Below are 26207 nucleotides of genomic sequence, written 5' to 3' on the forward strand. Positions count from 1 at the left end.
TTCTGGATTAGGTGACTGTATGTATAGGTCTTGGCATACAGGTATGTCTTTTATGTGTACTTATAGCTTGCCTACATTCACTTTTTAAGATTAAACGTTTAAGAGATGATGGTGGCAGTGGGTACTTGTGCATCATTTATGGTCACTGTGCTGAGGTATCTGTTTGTCAGAATATTCCTTCCATTGCTGTTTGATGATGCAGTATTCATTCTTCCCACTGCCCGAATCTGTTATTTGATTAGGGATTGTAAAGTGAGGACTGCTAGTGCAAGTGAGAGCTCACTGCTTCACGTTTGGTTCCCAGCACCCAGGTCAGGTGGTTCGCAACCACTTATAATGCCATCTTCAGAGACTCTGACCCCTCTTCTGGCTTCTGTGCATATCTGCACTGCACACATATAGCATATAGTCACATAGATACGCATACTTATATATAAAACAATTAAAAATTTAGTGACCATTGGGGTTGGAGAGGTAGCTCAGCTTGAGGTTAAGAGTGTGGCTTGCTCCTTTTTTTTTTTTTTTAAAGATTTATTTATTTTTTATGTTTACGGTGTTCTGTCTGCATGTATGCCTGCAGTTCAGAAGAGGGCACCAGATCTCATTACAGATGGTTGTGAGCCACCATTTGGTTGCTGGGAATTGAACTCAGGACCTCTGTAAGAACAGCCAGTGCTCTTAAACCCTGAGCTATCTCTCCAGCCCATGTGACTTTCTCTTGAAGAGGTCCTGAGTTTGGTTCCCAGCACTCATGTTGGCCAGCTCAGCACCTTCTGTAACTCTAACTCCAGAGAATCCAACGCCATCTTTTAGCCTCTGTAGGCACTGTATTAAACTGCCCATACTACTTTATGCACATAATTAAAAATAATAAAAATAAATATTTAAGAACATGCCTTCTTAAAGTTTTAGCTACAAAAAGTTTATAAAGATGAACATGTCAACATGAAGTATTTGAACTTTATTCTAATATTTTATTATATTATTTTTAATTATGCATATATATGCATGCATGCAGGTACTGTTGGAGGCCAGAGGCGATCCACATGGAGCTGGAGTTACAGGTAGTTGTAAGTCGCCTGATATGGTTGCTGGGAACCAAACTCTGGTCCTCTGTAATACCAGTATCTACTCTTAACTGCTGATTCATCTCTCCAACCTTCAGATTTTATTTTTTAACAAAGAGGGTGCAGAGTATTTGGACCTTTTCTTTTTGTTGTTTTCTTAAAAAAGGTCAAAGTAATGGAAAGTGATGGTGGGTACCTGTTCTAGCATGTGGGAGACTCAGGACAGGAAGATTGCTAGTTGGAGGCTAGCCTGGGACATTGGAAGAGCCTCTCTCTAAGGAAATAAATAAATAAATAAATAGGCCAAAATATTTGGGGAGATTACTTGTACATATAATTATTAGTTTTAGTATTTGGTAGGGTGGCCCTGCATTATGTAAACATCATGTACAGTCCTAACATAACTGGTAAAATGTAACAAAATAAAATGTTTGTATCACAGCTGGGGAAACCCACTTAACATAGTAAGTGTAGTGCAGTGGGCTGTGGGGCCAGATGAGCCTGGAGGTGAATTTCGCCCACAGTCTAGAGTTAGTTACTTAACCTGTCATTCTTCTCTTTCTGGGTATAGAGATAGTTAGTATTGGTATCTTCATTATAAATTACAAAGATTTAATGAGATGAGTCCTAGGAGCACAAATGTGTCTATGAATATAATATTTTGTTTAGTTTAGCAATGTGGGAACTTGGGTGTGGATGAGCTCTCGATGATACTAGAGTGTATGATGTATACACACAGCACTCTTTTTTTTAATGGTTCGGGGGATTGAACCCATGACTTTGTATATACTAGGCAAGTGTTATACTTGTGAGCTGTATTCCAAGACCTGTTTTTTTATTTATATGTTATTTGCCCTTTAATATGTAAAGTTCATCATTTATATTTTGTATACTTTAGTGTAAGGACCATGATCTTCCTATGTAATAGCTACATGATTCTGTTGTGTCCATGTTACCCCATTTAATATAAAATGTTCATAGGAGAAACACAACACTTCAAAATTATATTTGAGTTGACGTGTAGGCCAGTGGTGCTAGAGGGACTGCCCAGCCAGTCCTGGGTTCAGAGTACAACACCACAAGTCAACCAATGAAAAGTGTTGTTACAGTGGAACACATGGGATATTTCCAGATGTTTCCATCATAGAACAATAGGCCTAAAACTTCTGAGAAAGGAATGTAGTTATCTAAATTATCCTGTTATTCCTTTTTCCCTGTGTTATTTAAATTAGTATGTACATGTATGTGTCTGTGCGTGTCTGTGTATCTGTGTATACATGTGTTGCTGCCATGGCATGCTGTGGTGTTCAGAAGACAACTCTGGGGAGCTGGTCCTTGCCTCCCGCCTTGTTGAGGCATGGCCCGTCTTGTTGATCTTGCTGCTGCACTGTCCTCTTGGCTAGCTTGCCAGCAAGCCTCTGGCCAATTCTCCAGTCTTCACCTCCCTTTGTGCTGTAGGAGAGCTGAGGTTATGATGCACACCACTGGTAGAGTTTTTCTGTGTGTTCAGGAGTCAAGCTTGAGGGTTAGGCTTATACTGCCTGTGCTTTGATGTACCGAGGCCTCTATCTAGCCCTCTGCTTGCCTTTTTATTTTCTTTAAATTTTTTTCCACTTATTTATTTGTTTGTTTATTTGTGTGTGTGTGTGTGTGTGTGTGTGTGTGTGTGTGTGTGTGTGTGTGGTCAGGGAACAACTTGTAGGAATAGGCCTTTGTTTCCACAGTGTGAGTTCTGGAATTTTAACTCAGGTAACTGGGCTTATCAGTGAGTGCTGTTAACCTGCTAAGCCATCTGGCTGTTACTCTGCTTTTTTTTTTTTTTTTTTTGTTTGTTTGTTTTGTTTTTCATTTATTTTACACACTGAGTGCAATTTCCCCTCCCTCCTCTCCTCCTGTTCCTTTCCCCCTACTCCTATCCACCCCCCACCCCCCCCATCCATTCCTCCTCTGTCTCTGTTCAGAAAGGGGCAGGCCTCCCATGGAAGTCAACAAAGCATGGCACATCAAGTTGAGACAGGATCAAGCTCCTCCCCCTGCATCAAGGCTGGACAAAGCAACCCAGCATGGGGAATAGGTTCCAAAGAGCCAGCTCATGCGCCAGAGACAGGTCATGATCCCACTGCTAGGAGCCCCACAACTGTCACACATATTCCGAAGGCCTAGGTTGGTCCCATGCAGGATCCTTAGCTGTTGCTCCAGTGTCCGTGAGCTCCCATGAGCTCAGGCCAGCTGTCTCTGTGCCACCACCCCTCAACCCTGTCATGACCTTGACCCCTAGTGCCTGGCTGTGGATCTCTACATCTGCTTTCATCAGTTACTGGATAAAGACTCTGTGAAGACAATTAGGGTAGTCACCAATCTGATTACAGGAGAAGGCCAGTTCAGGCACCCTCTCCACTATTGCCAGGAGTCTTAGCTGGGTAGTCCTTGTGGATTCCAGGGAATTTCCTTGGCAGCAGTGTTTCTCCCTAACCCCCCTGAGTCATTACTCCCAATCAAGATATCACTTTCATTACTCTCTCCCTCCATCTTGCCCCTAACCTGCTCAACCTAATCTCTAACCAAACAGGTGAAAGACCTGTATGACAGGAACTTTAAGTCTTTGAGGAACAGAATTGGAGAAGATATCAGAAAATGGAAAGTTCTCCCTTGCTCATGGATTGGTAGGATTAACATAGTAAAAATGGCAATCTTACCAAAAGCAATCTACAGATTCAATACGATCACCATTAAAATTCCAACACAATTCTTCACAGACCTCGAAAGAACAATACTCAACTTCATATGGAAAAACAAAAAACCCAGGATAGTTAAAACAATCCTGTATAATAAATGAACTCTTGTAGATATCACCATCCCTGACTTCAAGCTCTGCTGTAGAGCTATATTAATAAAACCAGCATGGTATTGGTATAAAAACAGACAGGTAGATCAGTGGAATCAAATAGAAGACCCTGATGTAAATCCACACACCTATGATTTTTTGACAAAGTAACCAAAATTATACAATGGAAAAAAGTATCTTCAACAAATGGTTCTAGCATAACTAGATGCTGGCATATAGAAGAATGCAAATAGATCTCTATCTCTCACCCAGCACAAAACTCAAGTCCAAGTGGATCAAAGACCTCAACAGAAATCCAGTTACACTGAACCTGATAGAAGAGAAAGTGGGAAGTACCCTTGAACGAATTAGCACAGGAGACCACTTCCTGAATATAACACCAGTAGCACAGACACTGAGGACAACAATTGATAAATGGGACCTCTTGAAACTGAAAAGCTTCTGTAAGGCATTGGACACTGTCAATAAGCAAACAGCAGCCTACAGAATGGGAAAAGATCTTCACCAATCCTACATCTGACAGAGGGCTGATCTCCAAATATATAAAGAATTCAAGAAGCTAGACATCAAAGTACCAAATAATCCAATTTAAAAATGGGTTACAGAGCTAAACAGAGAATTCTCAACAGAGGAATCTCAAATGGCCGAGATACACTAATTGTTCAACATCCTTAGCCATTAGGGAAATGCAAATCAAAATGACTCTGAGATACCATCTTATACCTGTCAGAATGACTAAGATCAAAACACTGATGATAGCTTATGTAAGAGAGGATGTGGAGCAAGGAGAACACTCCTTCACTGCTGGTGGGAATGTAAAATTGTATAGCCACTTTAGAAATCAGTATGGCAGTTTCTCAGAAAATTGGGAATCAATCTATCTCAAGACCCAGCTATACCAGTCTTGGGCATATACCCAAAGTATGCTTACTCATAATACCACAAGGACACTTGCTTAACTATATTCATAGCTGTGTTATTTGTAATAGCCAGAACCTGGAAACAACCTAGATGCCTCTCAACTGAAGAACAGATAAAGAAAATGTGGTACATTTACATATAGAGTATTACTCAGTGGTTAAAAAAAAATGACATCATGAAATTTTCAGGCAAATGGATGGAACTAGAAAAAATCATCCTGAGTGAAGTAATCCAGACCCAGAAAGACAAACATGGTATGTACTCACTCATAAGTGGATATGAATTGTAAAGGATAACCATGCTACAATCCACAGCCCCAGAGAAGCTAAATAACAAGGAGGCCCAAAGAGGGATACATGGATTTTCCTGGGAAGGGGAACTAGAAGAGATCTCCTGGGTAAACTGGGGATGGGGAGTAGGGGATATGGGGGGATGGGAACAGGAGGGATCTGCTTGTATTTTTAAAAGAACTTCTAAAAATGTTTATATTTATTTTAAACCATTCAATACCCAAACATTAATGTCCTTATTGTCATTTTTTTTTTTTTTTTTTTAGAAATCTGACTTTTTCTACCCTAGTTAACAACAACATCTGGAACTTTCTATTGTTCTTCCTTAAGTAATGCCCTATTTAAAAGGGAAAGGTGCTGGGCGGTGGTGGCACACCCCTTTAATCCCAGTACTCGGGAGGCAGAGGCAGGCGGATCTCTGTGAGTTTGAGGCCAGCCTGGGCTACCAAGTGAGTTCCAGGAAAGGCACAGAGCTACAGAGAGAAACCCTGTCTCGAAAAACCAAAAAATAAATAAAATAAAATAAAATAAAATAAGAGGGAGAGGGTCAGAGGAAACTGATGTCTGTAACCTGAAGCTTCCCTTTAGGATTTTTTTTTTCCTTTTCTGGTTTTAGGTTTAAACTGTTAGTCCAGAAGGTAAGCAATCCAGAAAGTTATAGCTGTGCTCTCCAGTGTCCTTGTGGATTTGTCTTCCCTCCTACAAGGAGAGCAGTCAGGTTGATTTAGGGCCCACCTCACGTTGAAGGTCATTGTGCTAACTTCATCAATAGCTAAACAAACTGTTCTTTCCTCATTGCTTGTGGGCTACCCTTTGTGTTCTCGTTTTATTCTTCTGGGTGGAAAATATAAAATTGGAAAACTCTAGGAGAAAGTATAAATAAATATTTTGAAAGTGAGAAACTTTAATCAGTTAACCCAATATGAATCATTCATTTAAAATATTTAAGAATTTTTGTAACTTTCATAAATTCATTTTATCGTGTAAGTTTAGTAGTTAGGATTCTTTTTAGAAATTGACACTGGCTATTAGTGTCATAGAGTTTCAGAGTTTTATCCTGAAGTTTATAGTAAGGTATAAGTTACATTATTATATATTATAGTGATATATAATAAGTTTTCAAGATGATTGGAGTTGATAATTTCTTTATTTAATGCAGCTGTGGAGTCAGCTCAGCACCATGGGTGTTGGAGAGAACTGTGTTCCTAGTTCAGCTTTCCAACATGAAGAATAATCATCAACAAAAATTGTTAGTTTTAGACTAAAAACTTTCAGAAGCACTTTTATTTGGTCAAGCATGTTGTAAACAGCTGCCCATTGGGAGGAAGACTTTTTCAAGAATGTTACAGTTTTGAGTGAAGAGTTAGCTAGAGGGGTTGCAGAGATGGCTTAGTGGTTAGCATGCACTCCCTGCGTTTGAAGAGGCTCAGGTCTAGTTCCTAGCACCCATGTCCAGAGGTTCACAACTGCCTGTAACTCCAGCTTCAGGGAATCTGCTTCCCTTTTCTGGCCTCTGAAGACACATGCATACACACACACACACACACACACACACACACACACACACACACACACACACGCAGAGTCTCACTTAAAGAGTTAGCTAAATATGAGAGAATGGAAGTCATTAAGTAGTTGTGTTGGTTGCATTATGTTAGTTTCCCAGGCTGAATTGGTGGCTGGAATGACAAGTGTTTACTGTTTCACAGTTCAAGAGCCTGGAAGTACCATCTCGGTTTCTCAGCAGGAGGTTCTCTTTTGAAACCTTGGCGAGAGCTTTCCTCCTGCCTTCTAACTAGTTTTGATGGTTTGTTGGCAAGTTTTCAGCAGTCCTTGGCGGTTGTAGCTTTGTGTCTTCTGCTTTCATCCTCAGTAGATGGTATTCTCCATGTGTGCTTGTCTTACATGGTCTTCTCTAAGGACAGCAGTCAAGCTGTCGTAAGAGCCCACCTACCTGCAGCATGACTTCCTCTTAACTGATTATGTCTTCCCTGACCCTGTTTCCTGAATAAGGTTAGATGCTGAGGTTAGACAAGTGGAATGCAAGTTCTGGTCTTTTGTCAGCTTGTAGTCAGCTGTCTTCATTTTGCCTTGTTCCTTGAAATGTCTTTTATAGACTGACTTCTCTCTGTGCACTTGTATCTGAGGTTGGTATTTTAGGTGGTCATGATAGTATCTGTAGTAAAAAGTTTGATAGAGAGAATGTTATATTGAAAATGCAGGAAAGCCGGGTGGTGGTGGTACACGCCTTTAATACCAGCACTCGGTAGGCAGAGCCAGGCAGATCTCTGTGAGTTCAAGGCCAGCCTGGTCTACAGAGTGAGATCCAGGACAGGCACCAAAACTACACAGAGAAACCTTGTCTTGAACCCTCCCCCTCAAAAAGAAAGAAAATGCAAGAAATGCACAGTGCTATCTACTCCTTGATCTAAAGAATGCATCTCATTCAATGGGTCTTGCAGCTTTTATTTTTAAATGTTCAAAGGAATATATATTTTGTCTCATTCCCTCCCCCCCACCAGGGATTGAACCCAGGGCCTTGTATATGAAGGCCAGGTGCTCTACCACGGATCTGTACCCTCCAGCAGTATTACCACTGTGTAGAGGGATTTATAACATAATAAGAGTTAGACTCAACAATTCTCTCTCATATAAACCCTCCTCATTCTCGCTAATTGGACTCCCAGAGATCCACCTGGGGCCTAGTCATGGATCTCTGCCTCCAGATCCATCATGACTAGGCCCCAGGTGGATCTCTGGGAGTCCAATTAGCGAGAATGAGGAGGGTTTATATGAGAGAGAATTGTTGAGACCAAGGTCGGATAAAGCACAGAGACAAATAGCCAAACAAACGGAAACACATGAAATATGAACCAATGGCTGAGGGGTCACCAACTGGATCAGGCCCTCTGAGTGGGTGAGACAGTTGATTGGCCTGATCTGTTTGGGAGGCATCCAGGCAGTGGGACCGGGTCCTGTGCTCATTGCATGAGTTGGCTGTTTGAAACCTGGGGCCTATGCAGGGTCCCTTGGCTCAGCATGGGAGGAGGGGACTGGACCTACCTGGACTGAGTCCACCAGGTTGATCTCAGTCTGTGGGGAAGGCTTTGCCCTGGAGGAGATTGGAATGGGGGGCGGGCTGGGGGGAAGGTGAGGGGGGCGGGAGGGGGGAGAACAAGGGAATCTGTGGCTGATATGTAGAACTGAATTGTATTGCAAAATAAAAATTAAAAAAAAAAAAAAAAGAGTTAGACAAGGTACAACAGAGGGAAGAGTTACTAGATCTCTTTGATTTCACCTGTGGTATGACACACCTGTCTGACAGCATACTGTCCATCCTCAGGAAGTGTACAGCTTGAGAACAATTGGTTCATGCAGGTGTGCTTCCTCCTTTTAGGCTTGGTAGACAGAGTTTTGAGTGTCTGTCTTCAGGCTCACAGATTGCTTTGGTTACTTTTTAAGGTTATAAGAAGATATGAACTGTGAGAACAAACATGTTTTAGTTCATGTTACTGTAGTTATACTCTTTATTTTATTTATTTATTTATTTTTTTTAGTTAGTTATACTCTTTATAATGTGACAGCTCCACAGAGTAGGAATTTCCAGCATTCCAGAAGGCTGCCAGACTTGCAGACCATCGTGTTTTTAAGCTCTGGGGTCTTACAGAATCTCCTTGTATTTCTCCATTCTAGAAAAAGGACTGCAGTGTGTCCCCTGTTTTTGAGGGTAAGATGGTGCTGGTTGGTGAACCTCTGCATAGTCTCCTATAAGAATCACTGACATTTAGCCCCAACACATCAGACAGGAACCCTTTTTAGCAGGCAGGCTCTGTGGGCTTCAGTAATGCATGAATTGCTTTTAGGCATTGCCTGCACAGCAGCAGACAGTCTTCTTTAGTTCCAAGATGTGTCTCTGTTCTGTCTTACAGATAGACATGTCTTAGACTTGTCCATCACAGCAAGACTGCAGATGAGTGACATGCAGATCCCACTGAATGGTCCCAGCAACCTTGGTGTCCCAAAGGAGAGCCTAGCCTTGTGATTTAACTGTAGGTGCCCAGCAGCAGCACCAGCACCTCCCCATGCTAGGTGCTCAGTACCTGAGTATGTGATGTGCTCAGGAGCCTTTGCCCAAACAGAAAGTACTTTCTAGTTGACTGCTTCTGCTGCCTAGCCACCCTGTATGTCCCTGCCTGCCCTTGGGAGCATTGCAGTGGCCACACAGCTCACTAGTAGCCCTTGTTGATTTCTTTAAAGGGGCATATTTCTGATTTTGTAATTCCCTTTATCAACAAATGGCTTATGTTATTTTCCTTATAGAATTTTTTTTATGTGGTTTTAGGCATACTGTAGTTTAGTTTAGATTCTATAGCTTCCATATCTATGAACCATCCATTTCTGGTGTAGTTGTGAATGATTGTTTCTAGGTTTAACTATGCGTCAGTATTCATCCATTGCAGACCTTCTGATCGCTTACACTCTGTGCATCTCTTCATCTGGTCACTGCTTCTCCTTTACCACAACACATGGCCCTGCCACTTCATCACCGGAGTTTTAATTTCTTATGTATTTTTCATAGGTGTGTACATTCTATTACATAATGTAGATTATAAAATTATCTGTTGAAGTGATGTATGTTTAATTTGTATCCATGAAGGAGTGTGTAGTAGGCATTCAACAAATGCTTAATGGTGAGTGAAATGCTTAATCTTGATACACACATATTTTTAGTGAAAATTTTAGTTGTTAACATCTTACAAGGAGATATTATACTATGTAGGCTTATATTTTTGCAGTTGAAACTGAGGGACATTTTCCCCTTAGTAACCCACTTTTTATAAACCATTTGATTTACAGGCTCCCTGCAGTGGTAGGTAATGTGTCTTTATGGCTGATTATTGGCAGCTGATGTCACTGTGTGTAACTGAGTATGTTCAAGAAAATGTATGTACCTTCAACCTTTAGTGCTCTTTCTATGTCCTGTGAAGGGGTAATAATTAGGTTTGCTTCTAGGTTGCACAGTTTACAGTTATCCCTTATGTCTAAGGATTCTAGCACATGGCACTGAAAAACTGTTATGTAAGAAAGTTAGAGATGCCTGTAGACTCTGTAGGTCTGAATTAGACCATTACAACTTGTTCTTATTAATTCTTTTGTAACCAGGGCCCTGAATCTTCACTTTTGCTGCTTATGTACTCTCAAAAGGTCAAATGCAGATACTGTAATTGGTTTCATTTATCTAATTTCTGACATAAAGACTTAGACAATGTTAATCCTATTGAAATATTACAAGTACTTTGAGTATTTTAATCTTATTATCTAATTTTGAGCTGAGGGGAGAGATTCACACAAGTGAAAAAGCAAATAATCAGTGCTGTTGCAAGAGTAAATACATTTTGGAATGGATAATAGACAAGATAATATTTGACAAGATTGCATGCATTTATTGTAGATTCATTTCACTAGTTTTGTTGTTGTTTGTGTTTTCTTGTTGTGTTGACAGGGTTGCTTTAGACACTCTTGCTGCATTGCTAAAATCAAGTAAGTTTTTAAATACTAGAAATAATAGTAATTAAAATACTCTAAATATATATCTATGTTCAAGAAGCTAGAAATTAGATTTAGTGTATAGAGTTAAACTAGTTTCTTGTAGTCAAAGTTATAGATATCATATTAGATTCATTTCTCAGAAAAGTGATGCTTATATGACATTTACTTATGTTCTTTTAATGGCAAGGCTTTATGCTTATGTCAATAAGTTAGAAATATGATAATGATGTGCTTGAATAAATTATCCAAATGGATGGAATAAACTCTAGCTCAATAAGCATGTCATTATAATGCACATCAGCTTCATATAACATAAATTAACATAGTGACTTTTATTAGAAATTTTGTTTTTACTATAAATTCAAGTTTATACCATTTAAAAAGTGATATGATATAAATTTATAGCGGTGATAAATCCATCTGCACAGAGCTCACTCTGTCTTCAGAGCTGAAGCATGGGAGGAGATGTGTCTTCTGATGCTGTTGGAGAGCAAGTGCTACATGTGTTAAGGGTTTTCTCACCAACAGGCTCAGCATGTCTTTGAACATTTTCGTAGTATTCTCCCATATGATCATTTAATCTTGACATTTAGTCTTAACATTTCTGTTGATGGCTTTTTATATGCCCCCTTTCCCCATACATAACAGGCAGTTGGTCAGAAACTATCATCAGGGATGGGTCACCTTGTGTACTAAGTTTCCATGGCTATATATTTTAATAGTAACATGATTAATTAAAAGTGTGATCTTGCTGGCACAGTGGCAAGCACCTGTTATCCCAGTAGGTGGGAGGCAGAGGCAGGGGGATTGATGGCAGGTTCAAGGCTAACTTGATCTACATAGTGAGTTTCAGGTCAGTCATGGCTACATAGTAAGATCCTGTCTTAAAAAAAAAAGAGTAAAATTAAGTTTAAAAATACGTTTTTTTGTTGTTTATCAGAATTCTCATTTACACTTTCACCCTTGGGATGGAATGGAACGGTCTTAGTGGGGTAACTACTTTTATCTGTAATGTGGTAAACTGTAGATCAGGATCATACTCGATGAAGCAAAGCATCTGATGAGTACTTTGTATTTAATATCTCTTCAAATTACACTACACAACATAGAACACTTAATAATACATAATAGTATTTAGTAGCAGGCTGCATAGTTTGAAATGGACCAGAGCATTTTGGAGCATCCTCGCTTATATTAAAACTTGCTTATTGTGGGGCAACCACTTACATTAGAGGATAAATTTGTTCTCTGAAATAAATGTGGTAAGGGAAGTGTGTATAGTATAGGAGTAATGAGTGCAACAAGAGTGTGAAGCCCAGGGCCCTTACTGGGTCGCACATCAGATGATGCAGCTTAATGGAAAACTTGAGGTTTTGTGCTTTAAGAGGGAAGGACAGACAGACTCCCAGCGAGTTTTGTACCATGAGTTTATAAATAAAACCCTTTTATTTATTTGTTTTAATTGTACTCAGTGCAGATTGTAGATATCTCTCATCATTTTTTAAGGGCCAGTTCAGCATCTATGTTTGAATTATAATGAATTCTTTATTTGGCATTTCATTTTAGTATAAACCTTTCCTCTAAGTATCATTTAGACTGTTGTAGATTACAGCAGAAACAAAGTTGTAAATATTGCCTTGACCATAAAATTTTTAACTAAGTCTTATTCATAGCTACTAAAGGCTTGTGCATTTCAGGTGGTGTAAACAAAAGTGTGTATTCACTTTAAATACTTTTTTGTTGTTCTTGTTGGTTTTGAGACAGTGTCTGATCTATCCCAGGCTGGCCTGAATTTGTGATGTAGAAAAGGATAACTTTGAACTTCTGGTCTTCCTGCCCCCACTTCCTGAGTTCTGAGATTACAGGTGTACACCAGCTTGCCCAGTTTATGTGGTGCTGGGGGCTGAATCCCAGGACTCTGTGCCTGATAGGCAAGCACTCTATCAACTGAGTTAGATCCCTAGCCTAAAATACAAGAATATTTTGTTGATCAAAGCAAGCAATTGAACTGATAATATAAATAGCAACAGCCTCACAGAAAACTAGCTATTGTAGATCCAGTAGAGGGTCTTTTTTATTTGGCTTTATTTTTCTCTCTTGTCTGCACAAGGTCTTGTTATAGTAGCCCAGGCGGGCAATCCTTCTGTTTCCACCACCCATGTGCTGATATCAGGCATGTACTACACATCCAGTTTACAATAGAGCTTTTAAAATTGCTCTCATAAGAAAACCACCTCCTCTGATGAGCACCTCTCTAATGTCAGAGTTATAATTCTGAAAGAGAATAACTCTGTATCTTAGTGTTATGATTTAGTCTCCTCGAGCATGTGTAGAAACTAATAATCCTTCTAGGCAGTTAAAGTCAGTACCATCTTGGGGTCCATAACATAAGCCAAGGTTGCTTAGTGGGTAAATTTGAGGTTAAGAAGAGATTAGAGTTTGTTTGTAACTAAGCAACCACAGGTGGGTTGGTTCCCACTCCTCTACTCTTGCGGTCCTTATAGACTGTGTTGCTGCAGTGGCATTTCATGGCTGCTGTTTTAGTAGACGTGTTCTTTTGGGTAGTAATCTTAAGTGTAAGGAAGTCAGTTCAAATTTATGGGTTTCTTATAGTTGTAGTCCATTAAATTTTTGACCAGTTTCTGAAAACCCATATTTTTTTTTTATGTTAAGATTTTAGTAACCAGAAAGAACTATTTTCTTACCACATACTATTTCTTACCTTTTATACAAAACAAGTTGTATTTTAAATTTTGTGTTTTAAGGAGTGGATATCTGCACAATTGTAGAATAACTAAAACAGTTAATTCCACTGGGAAGATAAATTTTATAAGTAATAAGAGCTATAATCCAGTGGGGTTAATTTTAATGGGAACACAGAGTTTGTCATGAAAATAAGCAAGAGTGACAATTGCTTTAACAAGTTATGTTGCAGCTAGTCAGTAAAGGCTTTATGCTTCTGTCTTATGAAAAGGCCCACATATTATAAGTTTCATAATAGATGATGTTTTAAAGTCAGTATAACATTGAAAAATAATTACAGACCTTGTCCTAGTAAACACACTCCTTTTTCCATTGTGGTCTTTGCCTTTACCTCGTGGGTGCTGGGATTACAGGTGAGCACCACCAAGCCCAGCTAGGAAGGAGAGTTCAGTTGTAAGTCATGGTCAAATAATTAGGCAAGAATGTGTCTAGAAACTGTAATGATTTCTGGTACTTGCCATAATTATTTTGTTAGAAAATTATTAAATATGTGATTGTTGTTTTTCAAAGGCTGGGAATTTATCACAATACTGATATTCTTTTTGTTTGCTTCATTTTAAAACTTTCTTCTGTCATTTATAAAATAATCTTTCCCAATTTTCTCTTGTTAAAGAAACAAATGCCAGGAGAGCCGTAGACAGAGGATATGTTCAAGTACTTTTAACAATTTATGTAGATTGGCACCGCCACGATAATCGGCATAGAAACATGCTCATTCGGAAAGGAATTTTACAGAGCTTAAAAAGTGTCACAAACATCAAGTTGGGAAGAAAAGCATTCATTGATGCAAACGGGATGAAAATTCTGTACAACACCTCACAAGTAAGCTACTTGGCTTTCATGATTCTGCTTATGTACTAATGATATTGTTTTGGTTCTTAAGAAAAATGAATTAATATGCAAGTACTCAGGAAAGTGTACATATATTTTAAAATTTTGTAAAACCAATAATCCCGATTGATTTTCACATGTGACCTCAGAGATGATTGGAGAGAGTGGTAAGTGCTTATGTCTAGAGCATTAGTCTCACACTGTAGCTGTATAAACCGTGTACACAGCAGGAGGGGTTCTGTATAGCTGTGTTGCATGGGTGACTAGATTGACTTAGTTTTGTATGCTCTCACAAGGTATCTGAGGATTCTCTAGCTGGTGGAGCAGTTCTGCTGTAAACATTGGGAATGTCTCCCTGCTGGATGGGGCTGTGGCCATGGGTGTTTTTCAGTATAGAGGGTATATAGAGAGATGGAAACTACAAGTAGCCTGCTAGCTTTGCTAGGCATCTTACCTGCCCACATTCCTGACAGCATGCCAGTGACCCTGTAGAAGACTGTCATTAGAGGGGATAATGGTACTGTCCTTTGAAATGACCAGACACTTGTTCAAGTTGCATTCTCTTGGTTTTCCACACAATAAACAACCTTTCTGTATGACAGTGGTTAAGGTATCTAAACACTTGACATGTTTATTCTGAGTGTTTCCATTTTTCTAGAACAATCCTATATACCTGTTTTTACTATCTGAATATACACAGTAATAGGTATTGGATGTATGATGATGAATTAGGTAGTTTAACATTTTTCGAACCTTAGTTTGTCTGTTTAACGAAGTCAGTTGTGTGTTGAAGATTGTGTAGAATGTCAAAGTACCACTGAGAGGGAAGTTGTCACTGACAGTATTGTTGAATCACCTGTACTTGACCTTGGCCAACCAGCCAGACACCAGGCGTTGAAGTGAGGTCTGCTCCCACTGTTGTCTAACAGGAGACCAAGGACCTGGTTTTGAGAGGCGTTTTATTCTTACACCTTGGTTCTCAGTACTTCTTATTCTTCTTCATGCCCTAGACCAAGTGTCTGAGTGACTCCACTTGGTGATTTTCATTGTCCAAAATAAGTTGTAACACAAATTTTAAAAGGTCTTATGATAAAAAACCCACAGCCAAATATTGGGTAAATGCTGAAAGATCAGAGAGACAAAGGAACAAGCCACAGCCACTTCTCACCTCACCTACTCCATGAATCCTCTGTTTGAATGTTTTTGTGTCCTCACCTGAAAGACTCCAGCCAAAAAACGCCTCTAGCTGAAAGGGACGCTTCTGCTGAAAAGCCTTTAGTTCCTGTCGCCTGATGCCTTATATACCTTTCTCCGTCCAGTCATCTTAGTGCTAGGATTAAAGGTGTGTGCCACCACTGCCCGGCTCTATTTTTCTCCTAGAATGAGTCAATCTCATGTAGTCCAGGGTGGCTTTGAACTCACAGAGATCCAGACAGATCTCTGCCTCCTGAGTGCTAGGATTAAAGGTATATGCCACCACTGCCTGGCCTCTATGTTTAATCTAGTGGCTTATTCTGTCCTCTGATCTTCAGGTAAATTTTATTAGGTTACACAATGTATCACCACAGTAATTGCTAAATTTGCCTAGTGAACATTTAAGGAAAAAATCCTACTGAACCAGTCACATGTGACTCCTGAGTACAGATACTTCTGGAGAGTAAAGCCGTTTTATAACTGCATCGTGTTATAGTATTTGTGTGATGTTTGTGGCTAGGCAATCTTTATTATGTTACATTTTGAATATGGCAGTGTTGAGCTGTTCATTGACTCACATATCCTTGTTTGAACAGGAATGCTTGGCGGTCAGGACTCTTGATCCTCTTGTCAACACCTCTAGTCTGATAATGAGGAAGTGTTTCCCCAAAAACCGATTGCCGCTCCCAACCATCAAAAGTTCTTTCCACTTCCAGTTGCCAGTGATCCCTGTGACTGGACCCGTGGCTCAGCTCTACAGCTTACCCCCTGAAGGTAGGGGACCTTAGGCTGCTATGGGACTCTGTTGACATTGTTATTTTTAGCTTGTGTCTGATTCCTCAACAAAAGGCCTTAATGTGAACATGATAAATCCTCACATTTACTTTAGTCAATAAGCATTTCTTTAGATGTAAGAAACTGAAGTCTAATACATACATACACTGCATGTATGTCAAAGTGAGTTATGAAAACACACAAGAAATTAGTCAACAATCAGTGTAAGTTTTCAGAGTGTAAGATGGTGACATCAGATGCTTAGGTCATTCATTATGTTTAGGATTACCTGTGTAGCTTTAAAACAGTTTATTGCATATGATGATGATGGTGATGATGGTGATGATGATGACGTGGGTGTGTATGTGTATTGTGTGTGCCTCATGCATTTATGCTCATGCTACAGTGAGCATGTGAAGGTCAGAGGACAACCTTCAGAAATTGGTTCTTTCCTTTCACCACATGGGTCCCAGGGACCAAACTTATAACATCAGGCTTGCTGGCAGTCCCACTGAGTCCCATTGCTGGCCTGATTTTTTCCTCCCATAAGTTAAAAACCTAATCACCAAAATTAGCATGAATTGAACAAATAACTTACTTAGAAGAAGAGTGAAATTATTTGAGGTAGGCTGTTTTTCATTTTTAGTGTAACACTGTAGGTATGTAGTAAGTGTAGCTTGAGTTTTCCTGCCTGGCCTACAGTCAGGACAAATCTCTCTCACCTGCCAGTCCCACAGCCACTCAGACCCGACCAAGTAAACACAGAGACTTATATTGGTTACAAACTGTATGGCCGTGGCAGGCTTCTTGCTAACTGTTCTTACAGCTTAAATTAATCCATTTCCATTAATCTATACATTGCCACATGGCTCGTGGCTTACTGGCATCTTCACATGCTGTTTGTCATCGTGGTGGCTGGCGGTGTCTCTCTCTCACTCAGCCTTCCACTTCCCAGCTTTATTCTCTTCCTTGTCCCGCCTACACTTCCTGCCTAGCCAATGGCCAATCAGTGTTTTATTTATTGACTAATCAGCAACACATTTGCCATACAGAACATCCCACAGCAAGTAAGGAAGAATTTAAACTTTCCAATGTGGTTTTTGTTTTTAGTGGTATCTACTAAAATGGAAAAGAGAAGTAGTTATGGATTGTAGGGTTAAAAAGGGCCAAGGAAAAAATGCCCTGCCTCTGGCTATACCTGAGACCTGCGCTAAAGAAAAAAAACCCTGATCCTGACTTGACCTCAGGACCAGGGCTTGAAATTGCACCAATCCCTGATCTTGCCCCAGAGTCAGGCTGAAGATTCTCACCTATCCCCAAACACAGAATCCCACCAATCCATGAAGTCCCTGAGCACAAAATGCCACCAATCCCTGAGCTTGCCCCAGAATCACACCACAAAAATCCACTGATCCCGCCGGGCGGTGGTGGTGTACACCTTTAATCCCAGCACTCAGGAGGCAGAGGTAGGCGGATCTCTGTGAGTTCGAGGCCAGCCTGGTCTACAAAGCGAGATCCAGGAAAGGCACAAAGCTACACAGAGAAACCCTGTCTCGCTCCCCGATGAAATCCTACATAAGGTCTGTACCTTGTTCAGTTTGCTGCTGTTGCTCACCTGAGGCAGCCATCCTCCTGGATTCTTCCTTCCCAATAAATGTCTTGAGTTAGGTTTGTTTTGGTGTGACATTTTTGCCAGAGTGGAGCTCAGGTGTAGAGAACTGTAACACTTTTGCAGGGGAAGCTTTACCCTAACAGAACAGAGTTGTTACATTCCCAGGATCTGAGCAGAGCTATAACACGTGTGGACCTGAGGAGAGCAGAGAGCGAGCAGAGAGCGAACAGAGAGCAGAGAGAGTAGAGAGAGCAGACAGCAGAGAACTTCGCTGGGCAAACCCTCCCAAGCTGTTAGGCTTGCATTGGGGAAACCTTTCTCTCGAGCAGAGCTGTAAGCTGCTGTGCTTATGGTGACTTTGTGGTATTCCTTGGCTCCTGACTACCAGGATACCTTTCTATCCGAGCTGCAATGCTTACATGGATATTCATAGAATTTTGTTTTCTAATTATATCTTTGAAAAGGTTTTTTTAAGATTTTTTATTATTTACAAAATACTTGAAATAAATGTTTTAAAAGTTTTCAAGTAATCATTAGTTTTTAATTCTTAATATGGATTTATTAAATAAGGTATATTATTATTAACTTTTAAAAAAATATTGAAATATCTAAACACAGATTTAGTTGACATAAAATACTAAAGTGAATCATTTAGAAACTTCTTTCAAAAGTCAGGCTGGTAAAATAGCTTGTAGGTAATGGCATGTTATATCAAGCCTGACGAATTGAGTTCAATCCTCAGGACCCACATGGTGGAAGAAGGTGGACTCTGGTAAGTTATCCCCTGACCTCTATAGGAGTGTGTGTGTGTGTGTGTGTGTGTGTGTGTGTATTAAAATTAAAAAATATACAAAGCTCAAAAGTCAACAAGATTGAGTCTAGAAAGTTCTGAGTAAGATAGCTGAGTGAAATAGTTTTATAATTCCTTCTTTCTGTTCTTTTGAAATTTCTCACAGACTTTGAAAGTGAGGACATTTGTAGGATTCTGACAGGCAGGCAAGAGGAGACTTTATGAAGTAGTTACCCTGCTGTGATACAGGAAGGCCAAGGACCAGCACAGTCTTCTTCCTCTCCAATGCAATGTCTCTGGCTCTAGTGACGCCACTAGCATTTAATTTGGAGTTTTGGCCATCTTTCTTTCCTCTCTCTAAATGTAGGAATATGGAGGTGTGCTCTGTAGGTGTTAAATAGTGGTTCTGGCTGGTGGAAGGCTGGGGAAGCTCTTCTATGATGCAACAGGAGGTAACAGCAGGGAGGAAGTAGAATACATTCTCAGAGTGATGTTTAGTCAGAGTCCAGATTAAGGGATAGTGAAAGTTCACCTGCAGTGTAGTGAATTCACCAGGCATGGGAAAAAATGAGAAAGGTGATATTTTCTATGGGATCCTTTTCTGTATGTTTCTCAGATTTGATGACTCACTAAACTAGAAATGTGTTTAGTTGTTAACTCACAAGCCTTCATTCAAATGGGACAGGAAGATTCTGGTAGACTCCTTGGCCCAAGGAGGATGTCCTTATTCTGTTTTCCATTACTTTCTAGTGTGTCAGAATTATATTTTAGACTTCCTTAGCTAACATGTGAGCTCCTCTGGAATAGGTCTGGACTGTTTCTTGGCCATCATGTCAAAAAATTCTCTACTTTTGGATGATTAGATGAATGTTGTTATTTTAGTCCATTTGCCAACTACCTGACTTAGTATGGACACCATAGAACTAGAGCTCCATCTCACACGACTTCGACGTTAGATACATGTTGTATGCCCAGGCTTCCTCTCTTTTGGAGTGACTATAAAGTTGTTAGGGAGTTTCCACAACACTGTGTCAGTATTGCTAATTTGCTAGATATAGATTTGTGCTAGGACAGCTTACACCAGCCAGGAACACTGTGTACATTGTTATAAAGGATACAGTTCAGGTACAGTCAGAAGGAAGTGCAGCATAGGATTTATGCTCTCTGCAAGCACATCCTCCTCCTAACATCTTGATGTGTTCACTACCCCGGAAGCTCTCTGAGCCACATCCTTTAGAAAGTTTATGGAGGTTTCATAAAAATAGGCATGATCGATTAAACCATTGATTGTTGATGACTAATTAGTTTGTAGGTCCTCCTTCCCTCCTCAGAGGCTGAGAAACAGGGTTGAAATTCCCAGCCCTTTGTTTAATCATGTAACCAGCCACCATCTTGAAGCTACCTAGGGTCTTCTCAATAGAACAGAAGACATTCCTGCCACCCAAGAAATCCCAAGGGATTTGGCAACTGTCATGACCCAGGGACAAAATGGAATAGATATCTATCACAACAGTACAGTTTTAACCCCTATTTTCTCTTTAGCATCCTTTATAAATTGTATGACGATCATAAGGGTACATTTATTATTTGCTGAGAGGGTAGAGCTAGACTCAGGACTTGCCTTCTTGAGTACTAAGTGCCAAAAGATAGTGAAGTACCATCTATGAAGATCTGAAGGAAAAAGTTCTGATCTGAGGTTTCTAAACCTTCACTAGCTTCCATCACGAAGGTGGTGTGTTCTTAGATATGTGGGTGTGGAGCTGTATATCTTATGTGCCCTTCCTTAAGTGATGAATGAAGTAATGATCCAGCCAGTCAAGTGATGAATTCAGATGTTGAAAATGCAGAGGGCCCCACAGAAGAACAGTTGTATTAAATGCTAGAACTTGCCCACTCTGTAATACCTAATAGTCACTGCATTAATTATTATTATGACATAACAACCAGTTTTGGTACAAGGCTCATAATGTTACCATAAGCAGAGCCTCATACATGAACAAATAAATTTCATGTTGATTTCCCAATATAATTCTTGCATTTTTAAAATGGTACTTGAGAAATGTACATTTTCATTTGTAACATACTCAACAAGAGGTGTTCAGCTTGGCCCCACTGGCCCATAGGACCATACAGGCTGACATCAGAGACTGCCCCTGTGTCGTTCTGGGTAAAACTTTGGGGGCCTTTGTTTTTCTTGAATGAACCCACCACTGCTATGTAAAAGCAAGGGAGTTTCAGAGATGAATAACAAACCTTTGAGAGATCTGACTGTGAAACATGAGCAAGCATGTCAGTTTTGATAGTAAATCTAAAGAGATAAAATATTCTTATTAAAGGTTGCTGTGGTAGGGCCTTTACTACCTGCACTTGGGAGGCAGAAGATAGGCAGATCTCTGCGTTTGATGCTGGCCAGGCCTACACAGTGGGTTCTGGGCCAGCTAGACCTATACAACGAGATACTGCCTCAAACAAAAAGTCAAAAGCAACAACAACAAAATTGTATTAAAAGATCAGGACTCTTACACTGGGTGAAAGAGCAGGTACTTACTGGAGAGTTAAAGAAGTGGAGTAGAAAGCTTGACAGGAAACTAGAAAATGTGTATAAGAAGCACTGTTTACACAGAGTATAGACCCAGAAGGAAGTGAGTGTGAGACAGGACAACAAGGCATCTTACCCATGCTAGACCACACATATGCTGCATGACAGGTTGAAGTCAAAGCTGTGGTCAGTGAAGTAGTCAGTAGATGAGTAATTGTGCCCCTGAGTACCTGGCAAGGAAAACAGAGGAGATTATGTAAATCAAAGTCACGCTACAGAGAACACTCTTAATAATATATTTTAATATATAATTGAAATAGTATTTTAGGGACATATAATTGATTAAAACCATTTGAATATATAATTGAAATAGTGTTTTAGGGACATATAATTGATTAAAACTGACTGGAATAATAAAAAACCTGAAATGGAGTATGTAGTCAAATTTGTTTGGTGATATCAACTGTTGATGATGTCATAGATTAGTTCTCTCAACTTTCAAGGAATTTTCCCATGCTTTATTTTCCAGAGCATAGAAACAAAAGAAAAGTTTAGAAGCTAGCATGACGCTGAAAGCAAAACCTGGTAAGGATTACCGGAAACAACACGCAGCTAAATCTCACTAATCAAAACAAATGTACAAATTCTACAGTAGAGCAGATTGAGCTGGGCAGTGTTTATTTGTGTAAGACATCCTGATTATTTTTAAGAAATGAAGTTCACTGTAATATTAAAATGGGTGAAATTTATTATTAGTAGGTCAAAAGATGGAAACCAGTTATTTCAGTAAATACCATGAAGAGATTCCAGATAAAACTTATTAAGGAAATTGGCAGTTATTTTGAACTATGTTACAAACTTTTATCTATACTATACCTCAGAAATAGTAATGAGATATTAAAAGATATATCTCAAATCATATAGGTCAGTAAGATAGAAAAAGAAAGGACTTACCCATTGAGAAGGCTAGATGGATGAATTGTGGAGGATATCATTACAGTGTTACCCAGGAAACCATGACAAACAAAAAATTTAATAGCACCAGGTACAAGGAAAATGAATAAAATATAGTTGTTTTCCTAATCTGTGTCTGCATGTTTATAGAATCAAACCTTTATACACACTGCATATCACATACCTAAATGGCTAAAAAATGTGTCTCTATACACAGATATATCCACACCCGTAGGCTAGCCTTAGAGATTAGCTTTAGAGATCTAACACATACAACACATAGAGGGGAAGTGGACCTCATATGCCTTATAGGCATAGTGAAAACAATTCCTTTGTTTATAGTTTCTAAGTCCTTTTCCTTTAATGGGATGCCCTGTATTTCCCTTACTAGCTATCAGAGAGATATGTAGAAGTGTTTCCTGCATTGCTGTGGTTAATATATACAAGAAAGCAGATGATAGCTTTGATTTATAGCCACTGGTTTTGATTGTATGCTGAAGGTATAGTTAATTCGTAGCAATGCAATGCTGTAAGAAAGTGTCAGGTGTTCTGAAGCTGTATGATGTTTCACATTTGGAGCATGTACCTAAAGGAAAATAATTGGAACATTTGGCCTCAAATTAAAAACATTTTTTTCTCCATTTCTAAACTCTGATTTCCCACACTATTGAATCAGGTATTTTTTCTGTTTGCAATAGGCTTTTGTTGAATTTAGTGCATTTTTTCCTGAAGAGTGTTTTGGGTTGAAAGTGCCATTACTCTGTGAGCAGCCTGGTGCTTTTCTCCTGTCTCCCCATAGTTATGCTCCATGTCCTTTTACATGGAACTCCCTGAGTGTTTCTTCAAGCTGTTTTCTTTCATTTCCTTAGTCTTGCATTGGCCTAGCACTTAACTGTCCCTCTTGACTGGTCTTACTTCACTTATATGTTCTACTCTTATACCTGCCAGAAATGCAAGTTGTATCAAGCCATTCTTTTCTTGGAAATCCTGTGGTTATGTTCTGTAGATCTAACTGACTTGGCAGACTCTGTAATACCTATCCTATCTCACTTATTTAAATTTCTCAAGCACACTATACATGTCAATCATATTAATTTTCCCACTATCCTATCATCTCATTTTCTTATACTTCCTCTTAGAGCCTCACTGTCCAGCCCCTAGGTCTCCTTCAGGTGCTGCCCTGTGAAGTGCTCAATGGTCATCCCTTGGCCCTGTGTCATTTGTTGCCATTTACTGTCTGTCTGGCATTCCTCCTTTAGGGCAGTAATTATATCTTTAAAAAGTTCCTAGTTTGTAACACAGTACGTGGCACATGGTCAGTGAAATAAATAATTGCACAGGAATGAAGTGAATTATTGAGGTTTATCAGAATGCTTCATTTGGGCTACTGTAACATAGGACATTATTAGATTTGTAACTGAGAACATCAGTAGTAAAACAATTAATTTAATTTGTAGTTTTCCAAGTTTTAGGGCCCTTCCACATACTTTTTCTGGTTTCTAGGGTTGAGATACCTTTATAGATGTTTTTAGTAAGGAATTTAAAAAGGAAACGAAAAAAAACCTAATATATGAAATTGTTGAAGAACAAAAAAAGAAAGAAAAAACTTCTGTTGAGTAGATGAACGTGATAATTCAATTATAAAAAGAAATCTCCTTGTCTTTCCTTGGTGATTGGATACTTTATGCACACTGTGCGCGTCTGCCTCGTAGTTACTTGCCTCTGACTGACAGTGTGTTTTGTATCACAGTGGATGACGTGGTCGATGAAAGTGACGACAATGACGACGCTGATTTAGAAGCTGAAAATGAAGTAGAAAATGAAGATGACCTAGATCAGAATTTTAAGGTTGGTACATTTTTATCATTAGTAAATTTTATAAATTGTATATCTCAGCTTTAAAATAGATTTGTTGATACATATGATTAGAGATAAAATGTTTTATCCACGTCTTTCTCTTGTAGCTGAATCTATTGGTCTGAAAATAGCCCTAATGTACTGTCCATTGGCCCTGAAGAAAAAGATTTTAAGCTTTCTGACTTAGCTTTGGAAACATAAGGGCTCCAAGGAGAGCGGCTTGTGACTGCTGTGGCAGTTTATTCCTTCTGTCAGCAATCTGGTGGGGCTATAAAAATACTAGGAATATAGTCTGTAGCAGAGGTGCTTAGTGATGATGTCACAGTTCTTAAGAGGAAATGTAAAGCTGTTGCTTTAAACCTGAGTTGTTCAGCTGAAGAGGCTGGTGTGCTCTCAGTGTTGTGCTGTGTCTGGAAGCTCAGAGACTCTTCTCTATTTTATTTGGCGCAGAAGGGCCATTACAGCATCTTTAGAAAAGTGGTCTCTTTGATTGTCAACTGCTTAACTTGTTTACTGCCTGCTTTAAGGGGAGAGCTAATTTGATCTCTGCCTGATTCTGTCTCTTCTTTCTTTCTTTTTTATTTCTTATATTGGACTGTTGGGGTTGGAGAGATGGTGGCTTAGCAGTCTTGCAGAGGACTAGATTTAATGCTTAGCATCCACTTGGCAGTTCATAAAAGTTTATAACTCCAGCTCCATGGGACTTGACTATAGATGAATTTCTAAAAGGTCTTGTTAATAAAAACAAACCTGGAGCCAGGTATTGGGGTGAACACTGAAGGATCAGAGAAGCAGAACAAGCCACAGCCAGCCTCACCTCTCCAGTTCCTCAGCTGATCTTGTTTCCTCAGACTGAAAGCTTCTGAGTCCTCACCCGAATGGATCTCAGCTGAACTGCTGCCAAAATCCTAAAAGCTTAACCAGGCTCTAGTTCCTGGTCCTCATGCCTTGTATACCTTTCTGCTTCCTGCCATCACTCCCTGGGATTAAAGCTGTGTGTCACCACACCTGGCTCTGTTCCTAGTGTGGCCTTGAACTCTCAGAGATCCACACGGATCTCTGCCTCCCAAGTGATAGAATTAAAGACCACCATTTTCTGGCCTCTATGTCTGTCTAGTGGCTGTTCTGTTCTCTGACCCCAGGTAAGTTTATTAAGGTGCACAATATATTGGGGAACACAATATCACCACACTTGACACTGCTTATGGCCTCTGCAAGTACCAGACACACGTGCAGAGCACATATATGCAGGCAGACAAAACATTCATATACATGAATTAAAAATAAATAATACTTAAAAAAAATCTTGGAATACTACCTTAAAATTGGGGCACACTATGTATTTGACTTTCCAGAGTCTAGAATACTGGGAGATGTATCTTAATAATAATACAGGACTAATTTCATTACCACCAATGTGATCACAAAGAAAAATAGGGCAGGCATTGATGTTAAGATAATTCTTGGGTAACTGGGTGTTTGGACCTAACATAAGCAATGGAATTGGTAGGTTCCCAGATGTGAATTACATTCTCAGGGAAGAGGAGGGGTGTTGAAATTCATTTGGGAGTTTTTTCAGGGTACTTTGGGGTAGTGAAATTCATGAGATTAGCATATGAATTTCTATCAAGATTTTAGTAATAAACATTGCAGCATATTTGGTATAGTTGATTCTTTACTTCTCATAGTTCTAATGAAAAATACCTGTGATGGTCAAGAGTATAAAGATTAGGGAGTTAGGAGAATTGGTACAGTGACTGATTTGGCTGCTAGAAAACTGTGTGCATGTATGCACATGCTCAAAAGCAGGTATTTGAGAGTGGGTTAGATATGTCAGCTCCTTTGGACCTTCACCCATGAACATACACCATAACTGTAGGACAGCTATTGACGTTCTACCAGCTTGCTATCTGTGTCCAGTTTATCATTTGCTCTTGTAATGTCTTTTATGAGGATTTTTACCCTCTCTGCTGCAGGATCTAGCCTTATATACTTTGTTTCCTTGTCTCTCACTTGGTCCATTCATCTGAAACATTTCCATAAATTTCTTTGTACTTGACATGAGTGTCTTTGAAAAACAATTGTTAGTGTCTATTTTCCACTGAATTAACAGGGACAGTGATTGCTCACATATTGTCTACTTCACCTTAACAAAACATTTATGATTATGAATGAAAAAATAGAATTTATTGAACACTTAACCGTGTGCCAATCCAAGCT

At 39.5% G+C, this 26207-nt stretch overlaps 1 protein-coding gene across 8 annotated transcripts in view; it reads left to right on the forward strand.

Annotated features, from left to right (window-relative positions):
* Positions 1-26207, forward strand: part of Agtpbp1 (ATP/GTP binding carboxypeptidase 1) — a 161390-nt gene that overhangs the window by 40786 nt on the left and 94397 nt on the right. For 7 of the 8 annotated variants that reach the window (XR_009379236.1, XM_059262789.1, XM_059262787.1 and 4 more), the window contains 4 exons: positions 10627-10664; positions 14050-14258; positions 16058-16235; positions 23881-23978. Coding sequence is in view for 7 of the 8 variants with exons in the window: in XM_059262789.1 (XP_059118772.1) it covers positions 10627-10664; positions 14050-14258; positions 16058-16235; positions 23881-23978 (523 nt within the window). In the remaining variant the exon portion in view is untranslated. The remainder of the gene's footprint in view (positions 1-10626; positions 10665-14049; positions 14259-16057; positions 16236-23880; positions 23979-26207) is intronic. The other variant, XM_059262790.1, reaches the window with a different exon arrangement.

Source organism: Peromyscus eremicus, chromosome 5, assembly GCF_949786415.1.
Source record: "Peromyscus eremicus chromosome 5, PerEre_H2_v1, whole genome shotgun sequence".
NCBI classification, from domain to species: domain Eukaryota; kingdom Metazoa; phylum Chordata; class Mammalia; order Rodentia; family Cricetidae; genus Peromyscus; species Peromyscus eremicus.